Source organism: Punica granatum, chromosome 3 (assembly GCF_007655135.1).
Source record: "Punica granatum isolate Tunisia-2019 chromosome 3, ASM765513v2, whole genome shotgun sequence".
Lineage (NCBI taxonomy): Eukaryota > Viridiplantae > Streptophyta > Magnoliopsida > Myrtales > Lythraceae > Punica > Punica granatum.
This window is the reverse complement of record NC_045129.1, coordinates 32060537-32088494: the sequence shown is the minus strand read 5'-3', so window position 1 is coordinate 32088494 and position 27958 is coordinate 32060537. Positions and strand designations below refer to the sequence as shown.

General features: G+C 38.2%; 2 protein-coding genes across 10 annotated transcripts; one reads left to right on the top strand and one right to left on the bottom strand.

Moving 5' to 3' along the window:
* The first annotated feature begins 1158 nt into the window (after positions 1 to 1158).
* Positions 1159 to 9816, top strand: LOC116198567 (histidine-containing phosphotransfer protein 2-like). 9 transcript variants are annotated; one of them, XM_031528747.1, is made up of 14 exons: positions 1163 to 1503; positions 1840 to 1969; positions 2075 to 2143; positions 2430 to 2474; positions 2572 to 2643; positions 3353 to 3424; positions 3686 to 3758; positions 4740 to 4804; positions 7361 to 7398; positions 7601 to 7731; positions 7814 to 7882; positions 9027 to 9098; positions 9343 to 9415; positions 9502 to 9816. In XM_031528747.1, the coding sequence occupies exons 8-14, from the start codon at positions 4774 to 4776 to the stop codon at positions 9550 to 9552; spliced, it is 465 nt and encodes a 154-aa protein (XP_031384607.1). In that variant the 5' UTR covers positions 1163 to 1503; positions 1840 to 1969; positions 2075 to 2143; positions 2430 to 2474; positions 2572 to 2643; positions 3353 to 3424; positions 3686 to 3758; positions 4740 to 4773; the 3' UTR covers positions 9553 to 9816. The 9 variants fall into 9 exon arrangements, with proteins under 9 accessions (XP_031384610.1, XP_031384612.1, XP_031384607.1 ...); XM_031528750.1 differs by having other exon boundaries at positions 1159 to 1969; positions 7841 to 7882; XM_031528746.1 differs by having other exon boundaries at positions 1163 to 1969; positions 3359 to 3424.
* A 170-nt stretch (positions 9817 to 9986) lies between these two features.
* On the bottom strand, positions 9987 to 27858 carry LOC116198566 (DNA polymerase epsilon catalytic subunit A). The gene is made up of 49 exons (XM_031528742.1): positions 27630 to 27858; positions 27438 to 27503; positions 27281 to 27340; positions 27090 to 27185; positions 25808 to 25968; positions 25597 to 25685; positions 25297 to 25514; positions 25120 to 25206; positions 24902 to 25036; positions 24320 to 24442; positions 23474 to 23557; positions 23198 to 23362; positions 22926 to 23102; positions 22559 to 22672; positions 22215 to 22319; positions 21984 to 22102; positions 21729 to 21870; positions 21546 to 21640; positions 21032 to 21137; positions 20839 to 20918; positions 20567 to 20743; positions 19394 to 19481; positions 19189 to 19269; positions 18970 to 19113; positions 18632 to 18727; positions 18251 to 18451; positions 17811 to 17865; positions 17589 to 17731; positions 17042 to 17508; positions 16364 to 16508; positions 16084 to 16278; positions 15899 to 15973; positions 15193 to 15383; positions 14742 to 14925; positions 14576 to 14640; positions 13980 to 14112; positions 13769 to 13870; positions 13607 to 13690; positions 13215 to 13289; positions 12962 to 13021; positions 12611 to 12873; positions 12469 to 12517; positions 11947 to 12107; positions 11790 to 11856; positions 11576 to 11659; positions 11330 to 11500; positions 11042 to 11251; positions 10837 to 10943; positions 9987 to 10703 (listed from the first exon to the last, which is right to left on the bottom strand). The coding sequence occupies exons 1-49, from the start codon at positions 27789 to 27791 to the stop codon at positions 10337 to 10339; spliced, it is 6624 nt and encodes a 2207-aa protein (XP_031384602.1). The 5' UTR covers positions 27792 to 27858; the 3' UTR covers positions 9987 to 10336.
* Positions 27859 to 27958: the final 100 nt, after the last annotated feature.

Here is a 27958-nt window from a genome sequence, read left to right as displayed (position 1 = left end):
CTTCTGTCAATTTCTCCAAGCATCATGTTTAGTTAGTTATCACATCTTCATGATCGTGCTGGTTATGCTCTCTCATTGAACGTGTGTATAACTGCCTCACTCTACCAATTGCTTTAGGATGATTTCACACTTTTGATAGCAATGTAAAGATACAACTAACGTCTTCTCTCATCCTTTGATTCTTGACATAATTAGGTTGGGCCCTAAATGTCCATCAGGCTTCCACAATTCCATGGGCTGGCTATAACCCTCAATTGAGTTGGGCTTCAATTTAAATTCGAAAAGGACAGAAAGCTTGTTCGGTTTGAAATTGCGACGGGTCATCTAGCTCAACCTCGTCCATTGGGCCTTGATTTCATGAAACAATAATATTAAGTACCAGAGATGGTGAGACCACGCCCGGGACTGGGTTCTCACATAGAACACGTTCGACTAGAGCCACGTCAGACAAAGTAACGTGGATGATGAATTCGGTTCCATTGTAAGAAAACCAAAGTAAACTGGCAATTTCGTCCCTAATTTATAGGAGATGCATATATCGGTTTATGAGAAGAATGTTACATTAATTCGATCTCAGGTCACATCAATTTCGTCGCTGTTCACATCAATTTAGTCATTGATCACATTAATTTAATCCTTAGACACATCAATTCCGTCTTTGGTCACATCTACTTGGTCCTTTGTCACATCAATTTGGTTCCTGATCATATCAATTTAATCCATTCACTTGATCACATTAATTCAGTCATTGTTTGGCCACATGATTTTGGTCATTATCAACATCAATTTTTTACATAAAAAATGTCCATATGATCTCTCCCTCATTTTTACTAATATGGTCTTCGAGCCAATTTTGGAACATTTGTTCTCATTGTTCAGACCTCCGATTCTCGTGTTCTTAGTGGCTATAAAAAGCTTATACATAGCATTACTATTTAAGATCAAGTTTCGAGCCAAAAAGTAAAGAAATAAGTTAGAAAAAAGCGGTCAAAATTCGATTTTTACTCACCAGGTAAAAATTTCAGAGGATGATATCTCTCAAACCGTGCAACGAAATTACAAGCTGTCAAGTACCGTAGCTTTCTTACAATACAAGGAATCTGCCTGTGGCGGCACACTCCATAGATTTGAGATATTCCCGGGGGCAAAGGAGGAAAATCAGTTGAATTTTCACCCCGCGCTTTAGCGCCCTTTCTCTCTCCCTCCGCTGCTTCCCTCTCTTCTGCTTCTCTCTCTATGAAGTTTTCTCTGCAGATTTTTCTCTTTTTTTCGATGGAAATGGAGTTGATATCCCACAAGAGATCGCTCCAGAGCATGCTCACGGAGGCGACGGCGATCCTCTTCCCTCTCCGATCATTTTCGCTCTCAAATGTTGCCCAGACACGTCGCGCTGTTCCTCTTTTTTACTTTTTTTTCGAATAATTTTCTACTAGCTTGAACTTGAGCATGGAGGTGATCCTCCTCCTTGATCGGATTCTAGAATCGCCGCAATGGACTGTCTTGGTTAGCTTCTTCACGGAATTGAGCTGATAATGGAACATAATTTATCTGCTCAATCTATGAAAATTTAATGAACGCGTTTTGTTGAGCTTCGGCCATGATTAATCAAAAATTCCGCTTGCTATGTCGAATTCCGGTGCAATCGATAAACTCATAGCAGAATCACACAGTACTGTACAGTACATTGATGTGCCAAAGGTCAATCGTGATAATAATTAGTCTTCTAGGCTATAGAGGGCATTGTCCGCTGCTTGAGTTTGCCGCATCGAGCTGTGATGATAGCTGCCGCATAGAGAACCTGTGGCTTACACTTAATCGTGCTTCTCTTGAACCTTGCAGGGGGTCGTCAATGATCACTTCCAGCAGCTGCAAGCGCTCAAGGAAACTGCAGGACCTGCTTATGTGGTCCGGCAGATCGCGGACTATTGCAAGCTTGCAAAATTTTATTCGTCCGTTTAACCAATCTAATGTAAGTTTTCGCTGATCTGAGTTTTGTTAGGATATGATCTGTTCACTGTCCTTTTTTTGCCCGAGATTTTAAGCTGGGTAACAACTTCTCGGTATTCACCTGCAGCAACCAAACCATTGTTGACTTTTATGAGTTCGACAATTCTGCTCTTGATCTCTATCAAAAGACCAGCAGGTATTGTTGCACGTGTCCTTAGTTATGCATTGAGTTGTTCTGTTGTTTCATTTACTACGACTAGTCGAGTCCTTAAGGAGATAGCACACAATTTAATGGCACTTCATGGAATAATACTATTACTTCTTTAAGTGCTCGTTCCACGGGCTTCTAGATATGCAATTGAAGTTGCTAAACCATAGTTTCTATATGGAAGTTTTGAAATGGTCAAAGCGTTATGCAGGCTTTTCTTTTAGTTATTATAATGATATGGCAGTTAATTTAATGTCCTTTTCTTGTTCCACAGGTTTCCAGATATGTAATTGAAGTTGCTTACTGTAGTTTCTATAAGGTGGTCTTAAATTAGCCAAAGCGTTATGTTATGCAAGTTGTTCTTTTCGTTATTATTATGATGTGGAGGTTTCTTTAACGTCCTTTGGCTAATGCAGATTCAGGCCATTGGGCAATAACATGAGGGTTGTCGTAGCTGTGATGTTGCCCGATCACAAAATCTTTTACCGGTGATGCTAGCTTACAGCTCAACCATTTAACTGTCTGAGACATATGTCAATAAATGGATAACTTTGGCAATTTGTGTAGCTATGAGATATTGCATGAACTATGAAGTACCTATTGACATAAAGATCTTAAGTGCAACCGACAATATTCTTAATCTTCCACGAGTACAGAACAACAACAACCGTAAATACTCCCGCTTTTCTTGTCGTTTTGTGTCTGTCATGCAATTAAAGATCAACTATATTTTACTATGAGTAGACTGCTCGAGTCTAACTACCTAGATGTGAATTATCTCAAGGCATGAAAAAGTATGGCGTTTGCATACATTGAGGAAACTAGTTTACTGTCTATATGCATTATTGTCTATATGCATGTACAAACCTTTGAAGAAAATTATATAAGGAATTACATTTAATTACGGCAATGATGAGAATCTCATTATTGTATCATTGATTCTCTGTTTTAAACAAGAGTCTAAATTGTTGGAATGTTAATCACTCAAGTTTGACAAACTTGTGCTTGCATGTGCTTGGGAGTAACACTGGATAGGATTAGAGCTGGACTTGAATTATATTACCCAAATCCTGATAAAATGTATTTTTCCTTTCTATGGCAACATATCATTGATAAGTTTTACATTGAGATATTCTGAGGTAGATGTTGAATCATTCTCTATCTCTCCCTGCTCACTTTTTCTGTATCTTGGCATAGTATTAGTGCTGAGCATGTGAGGAAGGCCTGCGTCGAACTTATTAAAGCTACAGAAGAGAATGATCCGCACCAGTAAGGATACCAGATTCAGCTTCAGTTCATTCTTTTAACGAAAAAAAAAATTATGAAGTTTGATAGAACTTTTATTGTTTGGCTTTTCAAGACTACTAAAGTTGCTTCATTTACAGATGAAATAAAGTCAAACTGGACATGCTCAAATTTTAATGATGGATCCAATATGCTGTATTTTTATATATACTGAATCAATTTATTAGACTGAAGACTTAATCTATTCAGTTGATCAATTTCTTTTTCTGCAAAATCATCTGTCAGCTGCTACCTCGCATTATAGTGGATCAAGAATGAATTATCCAAGCTGCGTCAAAGATTTGAAATCCTTGGGAAGGTACAGTAAAAATAAAGACTCATCATCATTTTGAATTTATGCTGTTTTACTACAAACAGCGCCAACTTCTCTTCTCATTAATGAAAATGTAGGCATATCATGGGAGAGCATAATAATTTAGAAGCACAAACTTGCCTAAAAAAATTCAGTTTTTGTCCCTAAAGACCTTATCCACATTTTGTGTTACCACTGACTGCGAATCAAACTTAAAATTGCGCAGTACTCCAACTGATGTAAGATAAGTTTTTCTAATAGTGATTGTACAGTAATATACTTGGAAAATCTTTCATTAACAGCGTCTTTGATGTACTTGCCCGCACTAGAATCATGAAACTATATATTGGCTGATTAGGAAGTGATTCGTTTTGGTGGGCAATTTATAACTATACTAGTCAGGCTATAGGAACAGGGGTAAAGGGAAGGTGGTGGGGGGGGGTGCAAGAAAATTCGTGCTGGCTACCTCATTTTCTCCTATAAACCATCAGCTCCTTTTTATCGTTTTCTCAAGTTATACCACAAGCTTTTTCTCAATTTGTATATATTAAAGTCAACCCACTGTGAAATACATTGCTATTCATAGGGTTAATCATTTGATGATAGAGTCAATCATATTTTTCTCATAACTATGCTCTCATTTTTTGAACTAATGAAGAAATTTGATGGGAGTACAATATGATACTCATTTTTGCACACGTTGTAGAAAATTCCCATACGAAGCTTTTAAAGCAAATGGCTTATTTGAAGTTTCTAAAATAGATAAACCAGTGAAAACCAAAAAAGGGACCACTTTTATATGTATTCTGCTCTATTTTTCCTTCTATGTTTTTAACATATTCATCTCTTAAAAATCTATTTCCATGTAGCCTTGGCATATAAACTCATCTCTAAATGGATGCTTTTGAGAAAGTGTTGAGACATTTTTTTTTTAATGTTTTCGTAAGTATATCATATGTTTCCTTTGCTGGGTCATCTTAAGTGCAGATAGAGAGGAAGATCATCGAGCTCGAGGCCGAGTATGGAAAGAAATTTGGATCCTAACTCTAATGGTCCTGATCTCCTAGGACGGCTGTGATCTCATTAAATATCTCATGTGCCATCCTCGTAGTTACATCTGTATCTTAGGTTTGAGTGCAGTTATGAACTTTGTCTGCTTCTTGTATAAACTATAGATGTTGACTCCTTAGGTAATCTGAGAAATAAACTGGTAAACATCTGCAGGGTCTCATGCATCAGTAAGTCTATAGGTGTCTCCTGGGCCATCAGAATATTTATGCATAATTCGTATTGCCCTAGCTTTTAAAGTATTTTGTGTCTTGGTAAGATGTACATTTACTTATGTGTATAGGTTATAACTATGCTTTAGAAACCTATCAATTGTCATTTTGGCCAACCCTATAATAATCCCTGGAGAAGGGGTATGGGTTGAGAATATTTGCTTGATTGGAAGTATTGATATATCAAAGATAAGGACCGGTCAATATGACTAACCCTATACTTTACCCCAAAGAGGGGGGTATGGGTGGAAAATCTTCTTCTTCTGAGTATCAATCCTGGAGGTTTACCAAATAGGTTTACCTGAGGTGAATTTGTAAGCACTATCACTTACTACCTGAAATGCTCTGCGAAGCCAGCATCCTGTAGTTGTTCTCTCTTAGGGTGTGTTTGGGAGGAGGGAGAGGGGGAGGAGATAGAGGGATTTGTATGGGAGTTTCCATATAAACCCCTCCATTTCCCTCCACCTCCCTCCATTTTCCTCCCTCCCAAACATAGGGTTAGTGTACATCATCTGCATTTTTTTTTTACTAAATGCCAACACGTGTGCTGATTGTTATCTTAGAAACTATAGAGAAGATTAATAGCCGACTTTAAGGTCTCACTTATTGCTGTACAACACACAAAATGTTGTATGAAAATGGTTTCTTCAACTCTTGGTCATTCCTTGGTAATAGAGCACACATGTCTTGTCTTTACACGTGCACTGATGAGGAATTCGAGTCAAAAGACACAGCTATATCTATGATTTTTTACATTAGTCTCCATAATGCTTTTCAACTCATATTGGACGACAATAGTATTAAAGTTTCATGATTAAAAGTGGATATGAGAATTGGCACCATAATGCCAGTACTGAGTTACCTAAGACCTTTGTCAAAAATAAATGCAATAATCAACCTATTGATCAATCAATTAAGAGGCAGTTTTTCTTTTGGACAAGTCTTGATTAGATTTTACTTAAAGAGATTATATTTTGTGGAAAAGGTACATTTATATGGGATTTTTCAAAATATTCATTCCAGCTTCACCTTCCCTCCCTTCCCTTCCATTTCTCTTGTCCAAATAAAGCCTTAACAAGTTAAGGTCCAGGTGAAATTTTAAGGTCACCTGGATCTGCCTACCTTTAATATTGCCGTCAGTGCTAAAGCGTAGTTAACTATTGTTCATAAACTATATGGCTTCCAGCAATGCTAGTTTCTATCTGATTCACAAAGATTATCTGGGAACTTCGGTGTTATGCAATTTGATGTTACTATTGCACTTGATGGTATATGCATAGAGACTAAACGGAAATTGTCCAAGTTGTAAACAGATACGAGTAAAATCAGATTGAGGTTGTCCAGAATAAGACTACCAAACCTAGAGCAAAGCTAAATATGGTATCTGAATTGTCTAGAAATCTACATTTTAAATGCTAGTTGCTTATAAAATACTGCTTATTTGCTTGCCATTTCTGCATGGACTGCTATGGTAGCAACAGCTGAAGTTCACAGTCTCATGAGTTGTCCGTGCTAGATTCTGGTTTTGAAACGAAAACTAGCATTACAACGGTAGCAACTGCTAAGAGTTCACGCTCGTTGTGAGTTGTACTGTTCTAGATTGTGCTTTTGAAATGAAAACTAGCGTTACTTTGTCATATTTGTCACTAATGGGGGACCCACGGGAGGCGTTACTTTGTCAAGGGGGAATGGATGGATGGTAATTTTGAAGTAGGACAATTTTCACTGAAATTTTTCACTTAATGATCAATTAATGAACACAAGACAATTTTTCTGATGGCAAAAGTTTATTTATGTCATTGAAAGAGTGTCGTTTGCACAATTTTCCTTTCTATGTTTTAATTAACGGACTATTTGGTCATACGACTGCATGCTAATTAATATCTTCATTTGCATGTTTTTATAACGACTCATGATGAAACTTGTGCTGTACGTCAACATCCATTGTAGTCGGACTGCTTTTCTGTTCTTCTTTAGAATTTCATAAATCATGAAACTTTTAGTGTCACTGCAGCGGAGATAAGCTGCTACTTTGTCTTATACTGGTCTGATTCGTGTATTTTTTACTGTACAATTCAAATGATAAAGATGAACCTATTTAGAGGGTCACAGATACTCCTTTTAGGGTGGCATATATGTTAATAAATTAAATACTGGGATTAAATTGGTGGGGCAACATGTTAAACGCGTGCCACTCTGGTCTATCTGTCTCGTTTCCCTTAAAAGCTTCACTTAAGACACTCATATCTCATGCAGTTTCTTGCATATTACTTAAAAGTTTATCCAAAACTGATTCCTCTTAAACAATGGCTCTATCTATTTTAACAGGATTGCTTCAAGACTATGTGCAGTCACTGTTCGATGAGGTACAAATACTTGCTCTTATAATCTCTGGATATCCATATCATTTGATTGTTTAAAGGCATCAAAATGATTGAGTTTCTTCCTTGCACGTTTAAAGAATTGTTCAAAACTTATTTTTACATTCATTTTAGTAGGACATGCAGTTCACTGCCTTGAGCATAATTTTATGTAGGGAATGAAGGAAATTTATGCTACTTATTGCAGGGCATAGTTAATGATCAGTTCTCTCAAGTTCTGACTCTGAAGACTGAAGATGAACCTGATTCTGTCTTGAAGTTGATCAATGCATACTTAAATGATGCAGAGGCGATCTTGTCGGAGTTCCCAGAAAACATGTACTCGTGGAACCTCTTTTGTAAGATTTACTTTGGCTTTTTAATTATCGTACTGTTGCTGAGAATCTTAATATATCTGCAGGGATATTCCTGACTCTGACTTCAAAAGACTTGCTGCTCAAGCCCGTAAAATATCAGAGATCAGCTTGTGGTAACGTTGCAATCTAATTGCTTGATTTGACGTCTTTAAACCCGTTCCGTGCAAATGGGGAGCAGGCAAAAGACGTCCCCTGAAATAGTCAGTGTAGATCTCTGTGAATTATAAATGGCCAGACATAGACCCTGCTCCTGGAAATGCCTCTCTCTACGTGCTTCAATTATAATTCTTTAAATTTCCAAGAAAAAATGGCTTAAAGCATGCCGCTTCAATGATTTATCTCTCTGAAGATATTGTGCTTCATTCACGTGGAAGATTAGCTCTAGGAACACATGGATAATAAAGGTAACCAACATTCTTACGGAAAGGGCATTTTGCGTTTTGTGGGAAATATATGGGTGTGTTTGGCTTCAAAACTTTTTTTAACTCAACTCAACTCAATTCCACTTATTTTTAATTCAACAACACAATTATTACTTTTTTCCTTTTTTTTAAATTTTTTTAACCATTCAATTCAATTTTTAATATTAAATTTACTCAACTATTCATTACTTTTTCACAATTCAACAATACAATCATTACTTAATCATTACTTTCTCTCAACTATTCATTACTTTTTCACACTTTTTCTTATAATTCAAAAATACAATCATTACAAATTAATTAAAACCAAAACTCAACTCAACTCAACTCTACTCTAAAACCAAACACATTCATGTTTTCTCATATAGCTGACGAGCGTTTCACTTTATGAAACGTAAATGCTTGTAGCTTGCACTTTCAGTTTTCACAGGTGTAACGGATCAGCTGGAAAATATGATAATCATTTGAGACATCTCTTGCTCACTCAGTATGCTTAGATACGCATTGCGTGCTATTAATGCGCTCTTAAGAGTAGAAAGAACATTAATATATGCACGTCCTGATAAGGAAAGGTGAAATAAAGACTGGACAGATAGCGAAGTCGCATGGATATTACATGACAGAGAAAGGGAAAAGCATGTGCAGTTTTACGTTTCTTACTTGATTGCATCAGTTTACTATAAAGATCATGTATATAGACTAAATAATATTTGTCTCCTCCGTGGGATATTGCTTTTTCCCTAGCAGTGTTTGGCAGTGCCGACGTCGCATACTCTTTCATCCGTTTCACAATTTTGTCCCTCAAATTAAATGTAGTCCTGAATTGTCCTTGCAGCATTGGAGCTGAGCATATGAAACTCGCATGTTCTGATCTGATCCAGGCATGTGATGAGAAGCAGGGAAGAAGGTAAACAAGTTTTTCTCTTCTGCTTTTCGAGTTTGCATTTCTGCCTTACAGTAGGCTGCCTGAATGTTTAGCTGAAAGCTTTGCTACCACTTCATGACTACTGCAAGGTCTCGATCAGCTTTTCCTGGTGATGTGGACGGTGTTGTGATCTACTTCTCTGCTTCGCCACGGAAGCAGTTTTCCTTTTGTCTTTATTTCTAGTCTACAACCAATATCAATTATTGATCACCAGGAACCGTTTCAGGTTCTTCCAGGCTGTAGGTTGGACGAAAATGGAATTTTCTCGAACTCGAGGCAAGCTGGATGCACTCGTTCAGGTACTTTCAGAATAATGTGTCATAAACCTCGAGTGTGGAGTGTCATTCTCAGTCACTTACCTCAGGTGCCTTGTCAAAACCCGCAGATGGAGAAAAGAATTTTGAGGCTCAAGAGCAAACAGAATCGAGCTGGATAACTTGCTTAGTTTTTACCTTGAAGAAAACAATGGATGATTGAATTGAGATTGTTGCCAGGGTAATGAGCATCCTTAAAATGTGCTCCAAAAAGAAAAAAAAAACGACTCTTTGTTATTTTGTAAGATAACTAGTTAAGGGTCTTGTTAGTTCAAACCAATGAGTTACTTATTTTTTTCTTTTGATAAATCAGGTAAATTCCTCATTAAATAATAAGAATGTTATAATTTAATCGGGCAACTCACTGACAGTCAAGTCATTCGACACACTATGAAGTAGCACTCTCTGATTGGTCTCTATAAATTTATCCTTTTAAAACGTCCAGAATGGAGGATTAATCCTTTGGTTAATGTAGTTAGTGGGACTTGATTGCAGATTTGAGCTACTTCCGGGAATTCAAGATCCTGGTTGAAATGGCCCTCAGAATTGAAGGGTATATGATAATTGAATAATGAATTAGAAGCGCGATGAATAATTATATATCATAAGCAATCAGGTACTATAATTATTTACAATTTGGATCTACAGCTTGTGAAGACTATGAGGATTAAGAATTGGACCATCCAAATCTCAGAAGCCTAAGACTGATGAACTGACCGACACACCATCCTTGCATTATTGTATACTTTCCCCGGCTTGGTAATCACTGGCCCGTACTGCTTCTCCGGCACAAGATAAAGCTCTTGACTTCAATACCTCCTAACAAGGTTTAGATAATCGACTGATTCTGTTTGAAACAAACCATCATCCTCTCCGGAACTTCCAGGAATCGCAGTATGAGGAATGTCATCTGACTTGTAAGATCCACGAGGTACATTCCTTTAGAAGCTGAAACTTCTGGTTGTCAGCTACCTTAAGGAAGATCTGCATCTTGCTTCGGAACTCGGACTCATCCTCCCTGCACCTGTATGAGCCGGCGCAGTTGCATTGCTCCGACAGGTGTGCAGCCTTCACCTGGTTGCACCGGAGGCAGATGAGGTCCTGCATATGGTAGAGCCGCTCCCGCTGCCTCACAATCTGGAGGAGAGCGTTCTCCATCACTTGCCTATCATAGGGTTGCCCACAGCGTGGGATTCTGCAATGCCACTCTTGGTTTGGAACCAAGAGGGACGAGTCCCGGGACAGGTCCAGGTCTCTGCAGTCATTGCAGTAGCTGCCCAAACAAACATGGCCAAGAAATCACCCGATCAGTGGGCACAGCATTTACGAGAAAATGATAAGGATCGAACAATGAAACCTCTGCCATAGATTTTCATCTCTTGGTCTGAAGGTACTGAATCTCATACCTGCATATTACATTCGGTAAGGTGAAGGATTGGCAGGCACCCCGAAATTCAGCCTCCGGAGCGAATTCCTTTACACGGACATATCTCAACAAGTTCTTTCTCATCACCTTAAAGCAAAAGGACAAAAACAGACAATAAGGACTTAATAGAAAGAGAAGCTAAGAATTCCCAGCAAAATCGTCATGACTTTGAAGAGCAATATTACCAGAACATCATGCTGAACAGTTTGGTCAAGGGCCAGAACTGCACAGACATGTTTTATGAACTCCAAAGTAAAATCTCCTTCTGCACCACTTAAAGGTTGGGATGATTCCGGTGATCTGTGATCATTATCCTCGGACCTGTTGATGCCTTTCATGTGTATAACCATATCTCGGATGACTTTCAAGAGTTTGTCTGAGAAGTGCGAGCCGATCTGTAGGGGCATTCAGTAGATCATGAGAACTCGATCGATCCAATCCAAACATAAATCAAAATCGGGAGCTGAATATACCTTCTCCCTGAGATATGCCACCACGCATGATTCAAACATTTCAGCTGCTGAAATAGTGATTGATGGGGTACAGAAATCACCGTCGGTCGAAGACGATCTGTTTGCCGCTTCCTTTTGCACGTAGGCCCAGGGAATTTGAATGAACTCGGACACGATGGTGATGAAATGATTCTGGCCAAACGGGTTAAGATGTTTGAAGTACACCAAGAACTAAATCACCTTCTGTAATGTGTAGTGATGATTTACCTGAATTGCGTGCGGCAAGTGCTCGGCGATGCTCCAGCTTGAAATGATTTCATCAGCTTCAACAGGGATTCCACCGTAATTATACTACCAAGCAACAAAATCGAAACATTTCAATAAACCCAAGAGCGAAGCAGAGATGTTCAGTTTTTTCTTTAAAAAATCAGAACGGTAAACATGTAAAAGCAACAGAAACCATGAGATTCAAATATCAAACCTGATCCATGTAAAGCAATGAGTGCCAGAACTGCACTGGTTCAAGCTCAATCCACTCAAATAAGTCCCTACAGATCATTTGAAGAAAAGGTTATGGACTGATACAAAAGAGAGCTTCTAGTTAAATGATATAAAACCGTAAGCGTGCCCTGTCATACCTATTTTGCAAGGTTTTCACCAAGCTATCACTATAAGCTCTGGCTGCTGATATATCATACTTTCCTGTGTCTATGATAACCTTTGAGAAGTTAGCAAATATTATTGATGCACCGAGCTTCCGAAGCTCGGCCAACAACAGTGCGAATACCTTTTGCATGACCTGAAGACATAACAAGTCAACCACCATTACTTGGGTATCGTCAAACATATGTTAGGACATCGAAGGTTCCTAGCCATAATCTAACATTCCTCAAAATAAAGATGCCGTAAGAGATCAGAATGCCCTGCATCATGCCAATTCCCAATGATGGGAGTGCACCTAACCCATGCTATTGCATTAGGCTGGTCCGAGATCACAACCAGATTTCATACCATAGCAACGGTTGTTCAAGGGTAACATCATGATGCATTAACCAATGTAAATTTCCAACGGGCGAAGGAAAAAAAAGAAACATGTATCGGAGAAATTTTGCATCTCCTCCTCTCTGTTAAACGGAAAGTGTTTCCAAACAATTACATACCTTGTGAAGCATGCGATGAAGAGCTGGGTCATGAAGTTTCGATTTTGGACTGTGACATTGAAGGAAATAACCACAGATTTATATAGATTTACAGAATGGTTACGTCTGGAATCAAGACACTAAAAAGAAAGCCATGCGAAACCTGCAAAGCCATCTATACAGATGCTGCAGTAGAGCATCAGCATAGATATTTCCGGATGTGACTGCATCAGCAAGGCATCTCTGAATCAACTGTTTCAGGACACGGAAGGCAGAAGCACAAGAAGTCGTATCATCATATGCATATTTCTTATCGGAAGCATTTAACCCTGAACCCGCATCTTCATCAAAACTTAGCAAAGCGCCTCCTTCGATTTCATTCACTTGGTTGCTTTTCAGAAGGGCATTCACAGCTAGGTGATGAATCTGAAAGGGAACATGTTGAACTGCCTCTCAGTACAGTATCACAGACAGAAGAATGAAAAAAAATATAAAAAGGAGGTACATTAGGTACCTTTAGCTCCACTGAAACTTTTCGATATGCTCCAGGATAGATAAGAACTGGTTGATGAACCTATTTCAGACAGAAATAACTCCCTGAGATTAAAGAATTTAAGGACGTGAAAAGAACTGCAAAAATCTCAAATGATGGAGTTCTGGAAGGAACACAACACATGTATGGAAGAAAATTATAACAAAAGCAGAAAAACATGTAAAATCTCAAAATGATGAAGTTAATACAATTTCCCCATATGTTTTTGACTAACCTCATCAGCAAAACATGTATCTTCATCGTTAGTGCCTCCAAGATCTGGAACACCATTCTCAGATATCCAGAGCACCTGCAGTATAAAATATTTGAGCAATCAACTTGCTGAGAAACAGATGCATGGGGTGGATATAATGTGAGAAAGCTAAACTTTACAAAACCACTTGCCAACTATTCTAAAAGTTAACATATAACTACGTTTGCAATTTCCACAAAATTCAGTACTACTTATATCAACGAGTGAAGGCTAACTGTTCTTTGTTTTTAATTTATTTTTTGGAGTTACAGGGGAGGCTCTTGCAATGTCCAAAAAACTTGCGAATCTGCAATCAAGTTAAATTGATAGGATCTTAGAAACGGTTAGGTAGCGTTAAGTATTCCGCTTCAAACCTGCTGCTGATCACGTAATGCTCTTGAAAAGAAAATATCCGCCGTAAACATAAGCCAGTCAAGTTCAAAGTTCCCCACCGGCACCTGTTTGATCAAATTTTGTAAGTGTCATCTCAAATACATGTCAGCTAATAGACTTTGACTGCATAGTAAAATTTGTACATGTGCATATCTTGCAAGAGATATCCTTTCATTCAACCATCGGGATGATGCAGCACAACGTTGCATGCCAATTCTCGCAGCTACTTGTTGCCAACCAACAGCCTGTAAAAATGTTTGAAAAAGATAATAGTTCAATCAATGTCTAACAAATTATAGTATGGCTCAGTAGCAGATGCTTGGTTGAAAAATAACTTGATATAGATTCACAAACCGGATACTGGCTGTCCCGAGCATTCGAGGGGATGCTCACACATGGGAAATCATCTAGAGCTTGGATTGAGGACCTCAGCAAATGCATTTCTGGGCTTTCAGTTACAGCGATGGTAGGCCCATGATCATCATGCCTGAAATTTCAAATTATGCATCAGAAAAGTAACAATCAGATATGCCATATAGTTCAACAATCCCAATGAAGTAAGCCAGCAGAACTAGGGAATGACTTCTTTTCGCTTGTAGGGTTAAGTGGGAAAAATTTCAAGCTTCTAAGAAGTAACCAGGAAGAACTTGCACTAAGACAATTTTTAATATAGGACCGAGCATGTCAACTCAGGGATTCACTCAATATGCTTGCAGAATCCATCATTAACAAGCTCCCATGTTGATACCTTGTTGGCAACTCTTAAATATCTAGGGAAGCATTAAAATTTTTTCTCTACCGCAATTACAGATCTTCTGCTGAAGCTCATGGATATTCTTATTTCCATCCTTCCCAATCTAATATAGTAATTCTTAAGGTGGTTCTAAATTTGTTAGAGTCAAACTTCTCTCCTACAAAACATGTTTTGTCAACAAATGATGGAAGTAAACCTGTGCTCATTTATCGATCGTAGCAAGATCTTTTCAGCATCCTTGACATGTCCTACATAATCCACCTGTATTCATATCATAACACAGCAAGGTCTAGAGTTAATGCAATAGAATACAGAGAGCCAAGAAATTTAAAAAAGAAGAAGAGGAACAATAGATAATCTACCTTAAATGTAGCACCATTCTGCAATAAAGGTGATTCAATATCCAAAGCTTGACAAGCATCACGGAATTGTTTATCGAGAAAGGATGCAGTTAAATCTCTATTTTGGAAAGGATTCACCACCACAACATGTATCGTTCTCAGTGCAGGAAAATAACCAGCATATATAGCTCGTCCCTCGCACATGCTACAACAAACACAAAGGAACCTTTGATAGTTTGTTCAACATATAATAAGAGATGTAGATTAAGTAAAAAACAGTGTAAAGTTTTTTTTTTTTTTTGGGGGGGGTGGGGGGGTGGTGTTGGGGGATTTGGCATTCCTTAGCTTATCTCTTTGCAAGTCTGAGAGAAGGGTAATATTTTCACTTTAAATTGACCTCTTCTTCTGTAATTGCAATAAGCGGTGAACACAGTGCAGCCATATATAAGAAACAGAGAAATTTGAGAGTTACCTGTGATATAGATAAAAGAATGAAACAGACTGTTCTAGATACGAGCACTCTGCCGTAGTCTTCATGTGTAATTCGCTTAGACTCCAACTATCCTGGGCATTTCTCTTCTTGGCTGTTTTATCAACTTTACATACGCAGCCGATCTGAAGGATAGTGCTGAACCCTAATGGCACCTTTGTTTCATAGAGTCCCTGGGATAAAAGTCCAATGTAGCAACGCTAAATATGAGAGAAAATATTTTTGATGGAGTGTAGAAGAAATACATTGAAGGGCTGGAAGAATAAAGAAATATGTAACCCTATCTAACGTTCATTCTTTGCTATCCAGCAACTTAAACCCCCCATCCGAGAAGTTATATTTTATACCGTGAGCAATGGTGACTTAGAATCTGTAACTGCTAAATATATATTTTACAAGGTAATGCAGGATTGGCAATCAGCATTTGTGGAAATTTGGATATATGAAAAGGAACAGTACAATTTATTCTAGACTTTTCAGAAGACTGAATACAGTTTGCTAAAGTTTGTTTCACAGATAATTTTGCAGCAAATAATATATAACATTCACATCAAGAAAAGAAAGAAATGAGGACTGGCAAGATAGAGCAATCATTAAAGAAACTGCAAATCCTAGAAGTTAATCTGAAAACAACATCAAAGTTACTCAGATTGACTGAAGTCATTTGAACATGCCACTGTATATTTACCTCGATTTCTGGATCGGCTAAAAGTGCTGCGAGTTTTTTGCTTTCTGCTATAAATTGAACTTCATCAATTATAACCTTACAAAGAAGAATGGTAAACGGGGACAAATAAACTCAGATAAGCTTTTCAAATTAAAAATAGAATGAACACTGAGTAAAGATTAAACAGTGAGTAGTGCCAGGCACACCTCTATCAAGTTATGATTCTGCCTTCCATGAGGAAGAGTCTTATTGACCCGCCTTCCTGGAAATTCTTCCGTTATTGATCCTTTGGAGTTGAGATAAAATACTCTAGGCACATGTATAGGGATCTTAAGCATAATCCCATCAACTACCACCCAAGCCAAAAATTGGCCATTCTTCGAATTTATCAGTTGTAAGATCTGAAAAGCCAGAATTAAGCACTTGTCTTTCAGGGGTCACAATTAAGAGTTCAATGAGCAAAGTGTGCAGAAATCAAAACTTTACCTGCCAGTAACTGCGTGTTAGGGCTACATCACGCCTTTTGAAATATGAAGTCACTCCTGATTTTCCTTTGGCTTTATTGCCCATCCCATCATCCACCAGTTTAAAAGGCCCATTAGTGAGATGAGAATTCTTTGAATTTCCTAACCTGCCAAAGTCAACACCATGTAGCATGATACAGCAAGTCCAACCTCTATGAGCACAAGACAACAGAAGTTTCCACTTTTGTTCATACACATACAAATAAATATTGGGCATTCAAAATTCCCAGTTAGTCTTTGATTCATATGCTAATTAGTCTGAACTGTTGCATGACACCAACCAGTATGAAAGTTGGGAGGATTGTTAATGCTTGGGTTACTGTAACAGCTCTCTCAGTGATGATCATACTACTTGTTCTTGGCAATCTTTAGAGTTTTAAATAAAAAGAAACATCATCCAACTCCGTTTCTGATTGTGAAACCTCAAGCAATAGAAGCTCCAAACTTTCGCTTTTGCACTCACAGACATTTTCAGATAGAAATGAGCAAAATCATCACTATATCTTAAATGCACCAATCAAGCAGGGGGTTGGGCAATTCAGGATCTGCAATGCAATATACTTTTTCACGCATTGTAGTTACTATTGGCAATTGCAGTTATCACAACAACTTTTCGAGCAGGTAGCGGAGCATAATTTACCTTTGTCTCTTTTTCCTTTCCAGAGTTTCTTTCCACTTCCTCTTTTTCAATTCAAGCCACCCTTGGTAATCAAGATTTCTGTCTATATCTTGCACAGGCATAGCCTGTTGCTGCATTGATGATGGATCCTGATGTTCACTTTCCTTGCTAATTTCCTTCTGATGACCATTGATTTGGTGAATTCCGTTGTCCGAATGTCGTTCAGTATTCCCTTCATAATGACGAACAATTGGCCTAGGCCTGTCAGTGGAACTTCCCTTTCTATTATGAAAGTCTTCTATATCTTGCACACTCTTTTCATTCAAGCAGGTGCTGGCAACAGTGCCATCATTGGTCTTTAATATGCCATCCTTGTTTAGGGTTTTGAAAATATCAGATAATTTCCGCTGCTGAAATTTGTCCTCCTTCTCACGGACCTTCTTGTGTAACCAATCAGGATGAACTACCCTAGGAACAGGATTGGCAACCTAAAAAATTTGACCAAGTTAGAAGAGGAGGAATAGCAAAGTTCGCTGATTCATTGAGTAACAAGCAAGAAGAAACAAACCTTTTGCATTGCAGCAGGAATAGTGACAATTTTTTGTATTGCTGAACTAAGACGTTGCTTATAATAAGACCAGTCTATAATGGACCGAATATCAGCAGCTGATGAGGTTTTGCACCATTTCTTTATGTAGTACTTCATTATATCTGTTGAAGCATGTAAATAAATTATTAGGTTGGTGAAAAGCAAAAGGAATGCTATCCAGGTGAATGCCAGAAAACTCACTTTCATCTGTCTCGAATATTGCAACTGGAACAGCACGCTCACTAACGGGTGTTCCCTGCAGGGATTATAGAAAGCAAAAATAGAATGAAGTACCAAGAAAATAGCTTCTGTCACTTGAACATTGGATTGCAAAGAACTACTAATCCAAAAATTGCAAGGAGGACTAGGGATGGCCATCGAATTATGGTAACATGCCTTTGCCCGTTCCAAACCTTAAAGAGGACAAAGCTACAGATGACAAATTGTGCAGAATGTTTATTGAAAAAAAACATTTCAAAGGAATTTTCTTTTGTGAGAAGTAAAAATCTGGTATCAAATTCTGTCTCATACTGTACTTAAGTCAGCGTCGTGGCAGTGTTCAGCTTGAGTGCACAACTTATAGTAAGCACAGTAATGTTCATGCATCCATGGTTTCTCTTAAGCTAGAAGAGAAAACATACCCGTGGCTCACATGCAACTATATACTGGCATCGCAGCCCCTTATCTTTTACCATAGCTTCACCAAGAAAGTCAGCCAGGCGTCTTGCAGTAGTCACAGCACAGGACTTCTGCTCACCATAGTCTACCAAGGATTTGCTCATGGTGCTTGACTCTGATATGTAATCTAGCAACTCGCTGTCTGCAATATCTTCCCCTTGATTCTGCATGAAAGCAAGGAGACAAGAAATTAATCATGTCTTAAAAGTTCCATTTATTATTTGGAACAAAACTATGAATTAGCAACACCCTAAAGCAAGTAAGAGGAACTGTCTGGCAAAAAATAAAGTCACTGGACAACAATCAAGGATGTTTCTAAGAACTAGTGTACATCAATGCCATACATCAAGAAGGTCAAGCCAGCGATCTGCGACAGCAGCAACAGATGAATAGCATTCTTCTAAGGTTGTACCATGGAGAAACTTGTCAAAAAGTTCAGCCTGCAAAAGGTTTTGTCAAGAACATTATTACATAAGGAAGCATGACCACATAGTTGAGATCTAATTTGACTGCTCTTTCAACTTATTTAACAAAACAGAAATCCTATTGGAATACAGCATCTTCATAGTGTTTGAAAGATGCAAGATATGGTTGGATAAGTATCAAAATAAAAAGAGAAACTTGGCCATATATGTATAATATTAAAAGGATGTGGCAATAGGAAAGAAAGTCAAGGAGGAACCTGAAAAACTTTGATAAGCTTTAGTTCACCTCTTCTCTTGATCTCAAAACCTTTAAGCTCCGCAAGAGTACCGTCATCGTTAAAGACGGCATAACGTTTTTTAATTAAGATCCCCTCTTCCTTAGAAGCAGGAAGAATCATGGCCTTCATTGATGGAAGAAATCGTTAGAAGATGACGACCAAAGAATCCAAATTATATGAACTTAGTTGAGAGATCACCTTGTATGGTCCATCCACTTCAAATTCGATTGAGCACTCACTGTGAGTTGCATATGTTTTGTTGATGGGATCAATTAGGGTCTAAAAAGAACCAATAGTCAGAAGCATGATAAAAACTTCGTAAGACCAATTTCTAAAGAGAAAGCAGCATTGTCCATGCTTGAATAAATTACTCCAAAGAAGCTCAAAGTTCTTCAATACTCACCTGGTATTGGTCATTTGTATTATTTCTTGCCACATCAGCATTAAGCATAACACATGGATAAGAAATCATCAGCTTCTTTTTTGAGTCTCTGCAAATATCACAATTTATAGTCAGAACCAAAGGTATTGAAACAAAAAACCTATAAATTCTCAATTGACACTAAGAAAGAATAGCTAAGTTCACTTTTTCAGAATATCAAGGAGCAATTTAATTTCTATATAGGGGATTTCTAAATTGATGCACTTCATCAGTTGGCTAATCTTTTAGAGGAACTTGCTGAAGGGTTTACGAGAGCAATTTGGAGGCATAAAATAAAGCCTAACAAGGTGTCATTTTGATTCATGTGATGTTTCATATCTGCAATCCTCAATCAAACTCTGCCATTAAACCCTCACGACCCCAATAACTCCCAAGGATAAACTTAGGCTGGAAAGTCATGGATGCCTGACACCCGCTCCCCCCCCCCACGCACCCTGAGATCTTTCAGACACTCAAGGTGTCCTTGACAATCTCCAAACTACCAAGGCCCATGAACCATAGAACCACCAGATACCCCTCAACCTGGAAAACTGCCAGACACCTCTCAGAACTCCCTGAAACCCCACGACCAATTGGGAGTCCGACCTGCTCGAGAACCCTAACTTGCCACAGAACACAAATAGAACTTCTTAGGAACATCCTCAAATACCTTTGCTCCTCAAGTCACTGCCTTCAGACACTACAACCCCTAAAAGAATCAGGAAACCACATCACTCCCTAGACACATGAACTTCAAGCGCTCGAGTGACCACTGAAGTACCATAGCCCCAACAAACACGGGACCACCGAAGACCTCAGCTAGCTTCGGTCACGTCAGTATACTCTGGACCGACCATATGCAACTTCGTAATTCCTCGTACAATTTGTTTGCAATTTGTACATTTAGAATGATAAGGACCGGTGTTTTAATGAAGGATTTTGAAATAATGGACTGTGAGATCCCTTCATTTCAAAAATTTTGAAAATTTTCTCCCAAAAGTACCTTAGAAGGAATATCCGGAAACTTCATGATATAAGTATTTGTAAATCTCTTTCAGGAAAAAAGTTGGAAATTTTCTTGTTTTCTAAGATCATTATAGCATCAAGCAGAAAAGATAACGTAAGAAATTAAAACATGAGCAGAAAAAGGCTTACTTTGTCTTGAAAGTAAAATTTTCTGGAAAAGATCCGGGAAGTGCACACCAGATACCATCTGTATCTAGTTCAAGTGGTTTCCCAATTTTATCTACCAGCAAGCGAGCATTCTGAATGATTTTTGCTCCAGTATATGTGACTACTCCAGCCATTTCCATAGAGTACCATCTTGCTCCCCTATTGGCAACACCAAAGGTGTTTATGAGTCAAAGGACATAATCCCTGGTATAATATTGATTAGAATGTAAAAAACTCAATTACAGTCAACTTACTTTCTCATGACATATCCATAAAATGAATTAAGAATACATTTGTGAGCAAGTTGTAATGAATCATACAGCACTACCATGTCCTGCAAGGAAGAAGAGAGAAAGAGAGAGAGAGAAATGCAACAGTCAGAGCTCCACCCTGAAATTAACATCATTTCCGTGTTGTTGAAGAATATGATGTGGTATGATATCATACTTGTGCTTCCTGTATTTTAATAGAATTTCCACTGGCCTTGGCTTCCGACTGCTTCCCCTTCCAGACCTTATTAAGTCCTTTATATTCGTATCTTCTATCGCGAAAACTATATCCAGATAAAAGATGACATAATTAGGCATTCATATAATGCCAAATCCAGATATAAAGAGGACATAATTAAGCATGCAAATGATGTCATCCAATTATAGGGCCACCTTATCAATCAAATTTACTGCCCAATCACATCCATGCACACTTATGCAAAGAGAAGACTTAAGTGTAAATGCCCCAGCAGGTGTATGTGAAAAATATCAAAATTCCTTTAGATCTATCTTATATCCTATAAAAAGAAAGTTACTAAGATGAGGATCCCTAATATCCTAGATTGGGTGAAAGCTTAGTCAAGTCCACACCAGGGTGCAACCTATCATTTGTTTTGATGGCTAGCAAATACACAAAGATGTCAGATTTATATTTCCACCCAAATGTGCATGTAGAAACCTATTCCACATACCTGCGAACTGTGTCAACATAAAATGGGTTTTCACGCATACATATCCCTGCTTCTCGAAGCTCAGTGACAGGCTTGTCAAGCACCCTTTTATATGCCTGTCCAAAATTGAAGACTCAGAAAAACCAATGTTATTATTGCCGAAAACCCACCAGAATATATTCTAACACTTAGTAAAACATATACCTTTTGGCAATATTTTTTAAGCCGCTCTTTGAGCTTGGACTGCTGCTCTTTCTTAGGTAAGTCGAGAAATGATTTTGATAGTTGTCCATCCCCAGTGTCAACAAACTCAGATTCAATCTGCTTCTTCAAATGGTAATAGTCGCTGAGATTGAAAAATTCAAGCCCATCACAAACTTTCCAGTGACACTTTTGCCGATATCCACCTGAATAGTGTCTAAAAGGGGGAGAAAAAGATACTTGAGTGAGATACCAAACCTTCTTTTTGCCATGAAAATTTCTCCACGCCATACCCATTCCAGCTTCCGGAGACAAGTTTTGCCCGGACGATTGAAATCACATGCAGTACAGACTTCATCTGTAACTATTGATGGTGGCTGAAAATAAGGGGAAAAGGAAAAGAAGAAAGATAATGTAGGTCTAATCAAATTAGAGATTGACAGAAATATGCTTCTTGAAAAGGTAAGGTGTCAACTTATTGCAACATACCTGAAGTCTGTTTGTTAATATAATGTTTGGATACATAGCAGCCACATCCAGATGATATATAAGGGGACATTCTTCACGTATAGGATCATCCCGCAAACTTGCAAGCTGAAGAACGTTCAAGTTTTAAATTGAGAACTAACGATTAACAGTTCCAGCTACTTGAATTCCACGTGAAGCAACAAAAGATGAAGTGCTTGGTATGTTTACTTTGTTATATGTCATATGTGCATAGATGATGATTTGTAACAAACGAGAGATAATGAACTATCAAGAGTAATCCTAGCATCCTATAGAAAAGCACAAATATTAGCAAAACTGCGAAGCTTTTGTGCAACTGTAAGTACCTTTTCCCTTATAGTATTCTTCACCTCATCATAATTGGAGACTGTTTCCAAATCCATTTTACCCTCTACTCTTATTGCATATTGCAGATCGCGATCAAGGTTATCAATCAGTTGCTGAAATTAAAGCAGCCCAAAGTTAGTTCCACCCCTAAGTCATAATAATCATATAATTCACTGGAAGGCATAAAGGTGACCAATAGAAGATAAGAAAATGATAAAAGTACATCAATCTTGTCAAAATGACGTCCTGAATGCTATACATGAGCTTAATAGTCAGCCAAAAATCTCAGAAAAGGCAAGTTGTTCAAAGTACTTGACACAGCTCCAACAAGGATACCAGTGCAGAAATCACGCCAGGAAAATTTACCTGATAAGCAGATGGATCAAGCTTAAACTGAGTCGGAAGGTCAGATCTGAAAACTCCACTCTCAAGGCATTCCACATGACCTCCTATATAAGTCTCGCTCTCAAGAAGGTGATTATTGTAGAACTTCTCTGAATCTGATTGGTGCTTGTTAGGGCAAATGACATTTGCTTTATATGCCTGCAGCATATGCAGCAGTACTTACAGGCTATGGCGAGAAAAAATTCAAATTGCAACCGGAACAGGCTTTCTAAATGATGTGCTCATGAACTCACCTGGACCATGAGAAGCATTTCACAGAGGGTTCCGCTACCTTTACGTAGAACCTCATCCGGCGACATGGGAATTATTGTTGCCAGAGAAAAGATGAATGGATGAACATAGGTCATATACAAGTAGTAAGTTGCAACGGCATCAGAAACAGAATAAGAGGCCATCATCTGTCAAAACATTTAACAAGTGAGCTTTATTTATCTCAAATAATACCACAACATGACGTGCCTTAATGCCAATAAAAGGACAAATCCTAAGGAGAACTTTTAGCATAACACCTGAGGTTTCTCCTTTGCAAAGCGAACCATGTCTTCTGGATTTACTTCAAGTGGATCATAACCCAATTTGGCCTTTGTCACAGCCTAGCAGATGATCATATTCAGCAAATCATCAATTTCAACTAAAATCACAATTTTAAACATGCTGGTGCAACGTCAAAGTACATCCTAGTCGCATGAACGGATAATTTAATAGCACAACAGGAACCAAAAGTTTAGGGAGTGGCTTCAAAAATGGGAAAACAATGTAACAACCTTCATGTTGAATCAATCAGCCCCCAAACTTGTATATTGTTACTTGTTCATTAGGATGTGTACATTAAAGATCAAGATACCTATGCAATTAATTTGACCACCAAAACAGAACTTGGGAGGAACTATTATGCAATAGTAAGTCATCAGTAACTTTTTTCAACGGCATCAAACAAGGTACAGAAACGGCATCAAACATGGTACATAAATATACAAATGATGCCCGAACACGAAAGAGGGAAAATGGAAAGCTCAAGCATAAGCTTAGCACTCTGTCATGTCCAGAAAAGCATTTACATTCTATCTATAGACCCTAGGAGCCCAAGAATTTACAATTCTATACCAGCAATCAGAAGTATATACAACGGAAGTTTTTATAGCCTTCAAATGCCCTTCTATCTCTTTCTCTTCACATATATATATCGCAAAGCAAGTCAGTTATTCATATGTAAAAAGTATAAGTTTCTTTTAATAGTTTTTATAGATTTTGCTAGCTATCATGTTTTGTGTAATATCTCTGAAGTTATATGCTTCTTCAGTACAACTGGCTTGAACTAACCAAAAAAGACAAAAGCCAAAACTTAAGATCTGCACCTTCAAGCCTTGGCTCCCTTGGGGAAGATAACTGTCACGTTTGACCCAAGCAAAACAATCTAAATGACAAGCAAACTTAGAGCGGCATTCCCCTTGATTGTTGTCGCATTGAAATCCCACTTCCTGAGAGCTCAAAATAAAGGGAAAAATAATAATAATAATAAGGGAACGAGATCAGAGAAAGGTTCAAAGTTGAATTAATTATATATCAGGATACCTGTACCAGTCAACTCTTTAGGAGAACTAGTACAGGAACATCTCAGAAATTCAATTAAGATACCACTTGTACCTGAAAAAGGGACTTAAAGCTGAGTAGAAAGACTATATGCACTAAATTAGAAGTTCATCTACCCATTCAAGTTATACTTTCTAAATGGGAATTAAAAATTACTGAATTGAAAAGTTAATGCTGACAAAGTTTCAAGAAGTCAACCATAAGTTTTGCTGCCGAGTGTCAGTTTACAGATACAACCTATAGGTGCATAAAAAAATATACTGATTTCGATGTTGCGAGGACTCTTTGGGAAAACAAAAATAAGGATTGCAGTGCATACTAAGTAAACCAAGAAAAATGTCACTTACATCACTCATTTTCAACCCGTGGTAAGCAGCTCTTCTTTCCAGGAATGGCCAGTCAAAAAAATCTCCGTTGTATGTGACATAGATACCAGGCTTGAGCTCTTGCATATGGCCAAACCATCGTTTTAGAAGTTCTAACTGCAGAAAAAAATTGAATCATATAAAAATGAAGCATGGGATTTGCCAATGCAGATATATCCATAAATTAAAATCATTGTTACCTCATTTTTCAGATTCATCACTTCAAAGTGTCCTTCAAATTCTGGCTTTGGGGTATATTCTAGATTTTCTATATCTTCACCAACACACTAGAGAGCAAGCATAAACAAGTAAATGATTATCACAGGAAGAGGACAATGAAAAATAATAGAATCTTAATATGACAATGTAGTGCTTACCTCTCTATTGATAATCAGGTAACCTTTGCCATCAATCATGTATGATATCATCATTATAAGATCATATTCAGCATCAGGAAATTTCAAAGGAAGTTTCGTAGTTTCGATATCAAATGCACAGACACGAACTTCAGCACGCTGTAGTAGATCAATTCTCTTTTCGAGCATGACACCAGTACTGGATACACTAACATCATACCACTGACCACACCGTACATCTGAATTACAGAAAATTCTCATGTGAGAAAAAGATTTTACAGAATTAGTTCTTTAACCAAGAATAAAGAATTTCGCATTTACCGTTGTCAATGGCAAAGCGTACATGGTATGGAACATCAAACTCACGGAGGTCAACAATATAATCAAGAAAATCTTGGGGCTTTTGATCTCTGCAGATGCCAATTTAAGAAAATCTATTCAGAGACGTACAGCAAGAACATTTAGACCAAACCAAGTGAGAAAATATGGACCTTCCACAGAAACAGAATCTGAGCAGGGTTCATAGCATCACCTTTTCACCATTAATATAGACTCATATGCTTCTGCAGCATCCATTTTTGCCCGGTTTCTCTCCACAACATGTAAAAGGTCATTCTTCACATTCATCAATTGTTGCACAGAATCAAATGATATTTTTAGATAAGATTTCTGCAGCCCAGACAAGTGGTTTTTCTGTAGATATCAAGAGCCTCTATGAGAAATGCATTCACATGACTCAAACAAGTAGAAAAAACGATGTCAACAAAAAGTAGAAAACCTGATGTTATGATTAAAAAAAAAAACAAAAGAAGTAGAAAAACCAACGTCAGCAAAAGTTTCAAGAGCTACACGGATAGATTAACACTAAAGCTAACTACCTTTTTCTAGCTACATTTTGAAGTGATAACCTGAGCAACTAGATAAGATTTTCATAACATCACGGGCTTATCACCCTAAAGTACTAGCTGAAGGTACTTTTGAGTCCTTAGGTCTTACAAATAAATCCTAGATCTCCCCCTTGCATAATTGATATGAAATTCAGGGTGCAATAATTTTAAGTGAATTTTTTTTCTTTCAGGCTCTCAATAGGAATGTTTACAACAAATTCTATGCGGAGAACCAATGATAAATCTGCAAATATGTAAAAGTTTACAATTAAAAAAATAAAGGAAAAGAAAACAGGGAAGACTACTTCAAATATACATGCATCATGTGGAACCAATTTGGTCTTATGGCCCAACAAAGTAAGACTTCAATTGGGCAGATTGTAAGCATTCAAAGGTGCTTACTGTACTCTTCCATTCCAGACCTCTATTTACAAAATCTTACCAGAAGAAGGAGCTAACCAAAGACAACGCGCATCGTCAAATACACATGTGGAACTTGTAATGTATCCTCCAAACTCTCAACTATGTAGTAAAGAAGCATCTCATGGCACAATAAAACTAAAATATCCAGTTCAGTTTATATTTTATTATGACTGCATAATGCACAGCACACAACAAAGGCAAACATCAATAGACAGGTCAAAGGAAATGCGATTGCAGCAGCAGCCAATCCAGTTAAGGAGGACAGTAAAATAAGTCGGCCTGTGGCAAAACTGTAATGTGTCAACATCTTATAGAGAATAGAAAAGGAGGGCCTTGATTGCAAAACATCGTATGAGGACCGCACTTTCACTTGCTTATGCAAATACTTGATTGAATTGGTTCATCCCAAAGGAGTGATAAAATACCGACATAACGGGCAAATTGAAGCACTGGGAAAGATGTCAGCCTAATGTAGTCGAGTCGTGCAAGGAAAAACCAACTCACTAGATTGAGATCCTCTTTCTCCATGATCTCAATGTCAGCAACTTGGCTTTCATATTTCCGTCTTAAATAGGCCTCCACATCCATTTCCATTTTGTCCTGTGAAAAAAGAAAGGAGAAAAGAAAAATTGCCACAATCAGCAGAATATCATTAAGAGACGAGCAGCAGCCAAGATTTGGACTCAGGCCAATACCTTCGTAGCAGCATAGAAGTAAGGACGAAACTTGTACTTCGACTTGAAACTTGTACCATCCTGCCATTACATGCCACTTGAGAAAACATAATTTACAATCCTCCAGTTCCGGAAACAGCACCGCCGTGAAGGACACGATTTCAGTGCCGTCAATTACCTGAGTAACGAAATAAAGATCGATACAGCTATAGACTTTGGACGTCTCCGGATCCTCCCAGGAAGACTGCAAACAGGCAAATTAAGCCGTAAATTAGCTCGAACAGCTTCACCTGTGCAGATTCGAGTCGCTATCAAAAAACATCGACCAAAGCCTTTAACCTTGAATTGAGGTCAGACTGTTAATACTTACGGGAGCGAAAGTAAGTAGCCAACCGAGCTTCTTCTCTCCTTCAGAGAAGAGATCGAAACCTAGCTTGGACTCGAGCTCCTCCTCGGCGCTGCGGAGAAGCTTCTTCTGCCTCTTGAAGCTCCGGAGGTCCCGTCGGTCCCGCTTCCGGCTGTCGCCGTTCATTTCGCCGTCGAGTCCTCCGTCTCCAGTGCGAAAAGGAAAGAGAAATGCGTCTACTCAGATTGGCGCCGAGGGAAAGACAGAGATGAGATGAATTTTTCCCGCGCGTTTGTAGCCTCGTCGGCGGGCCACGTTTGCGAATATGGGCCTGAACCGTGACTCCGGCCCGC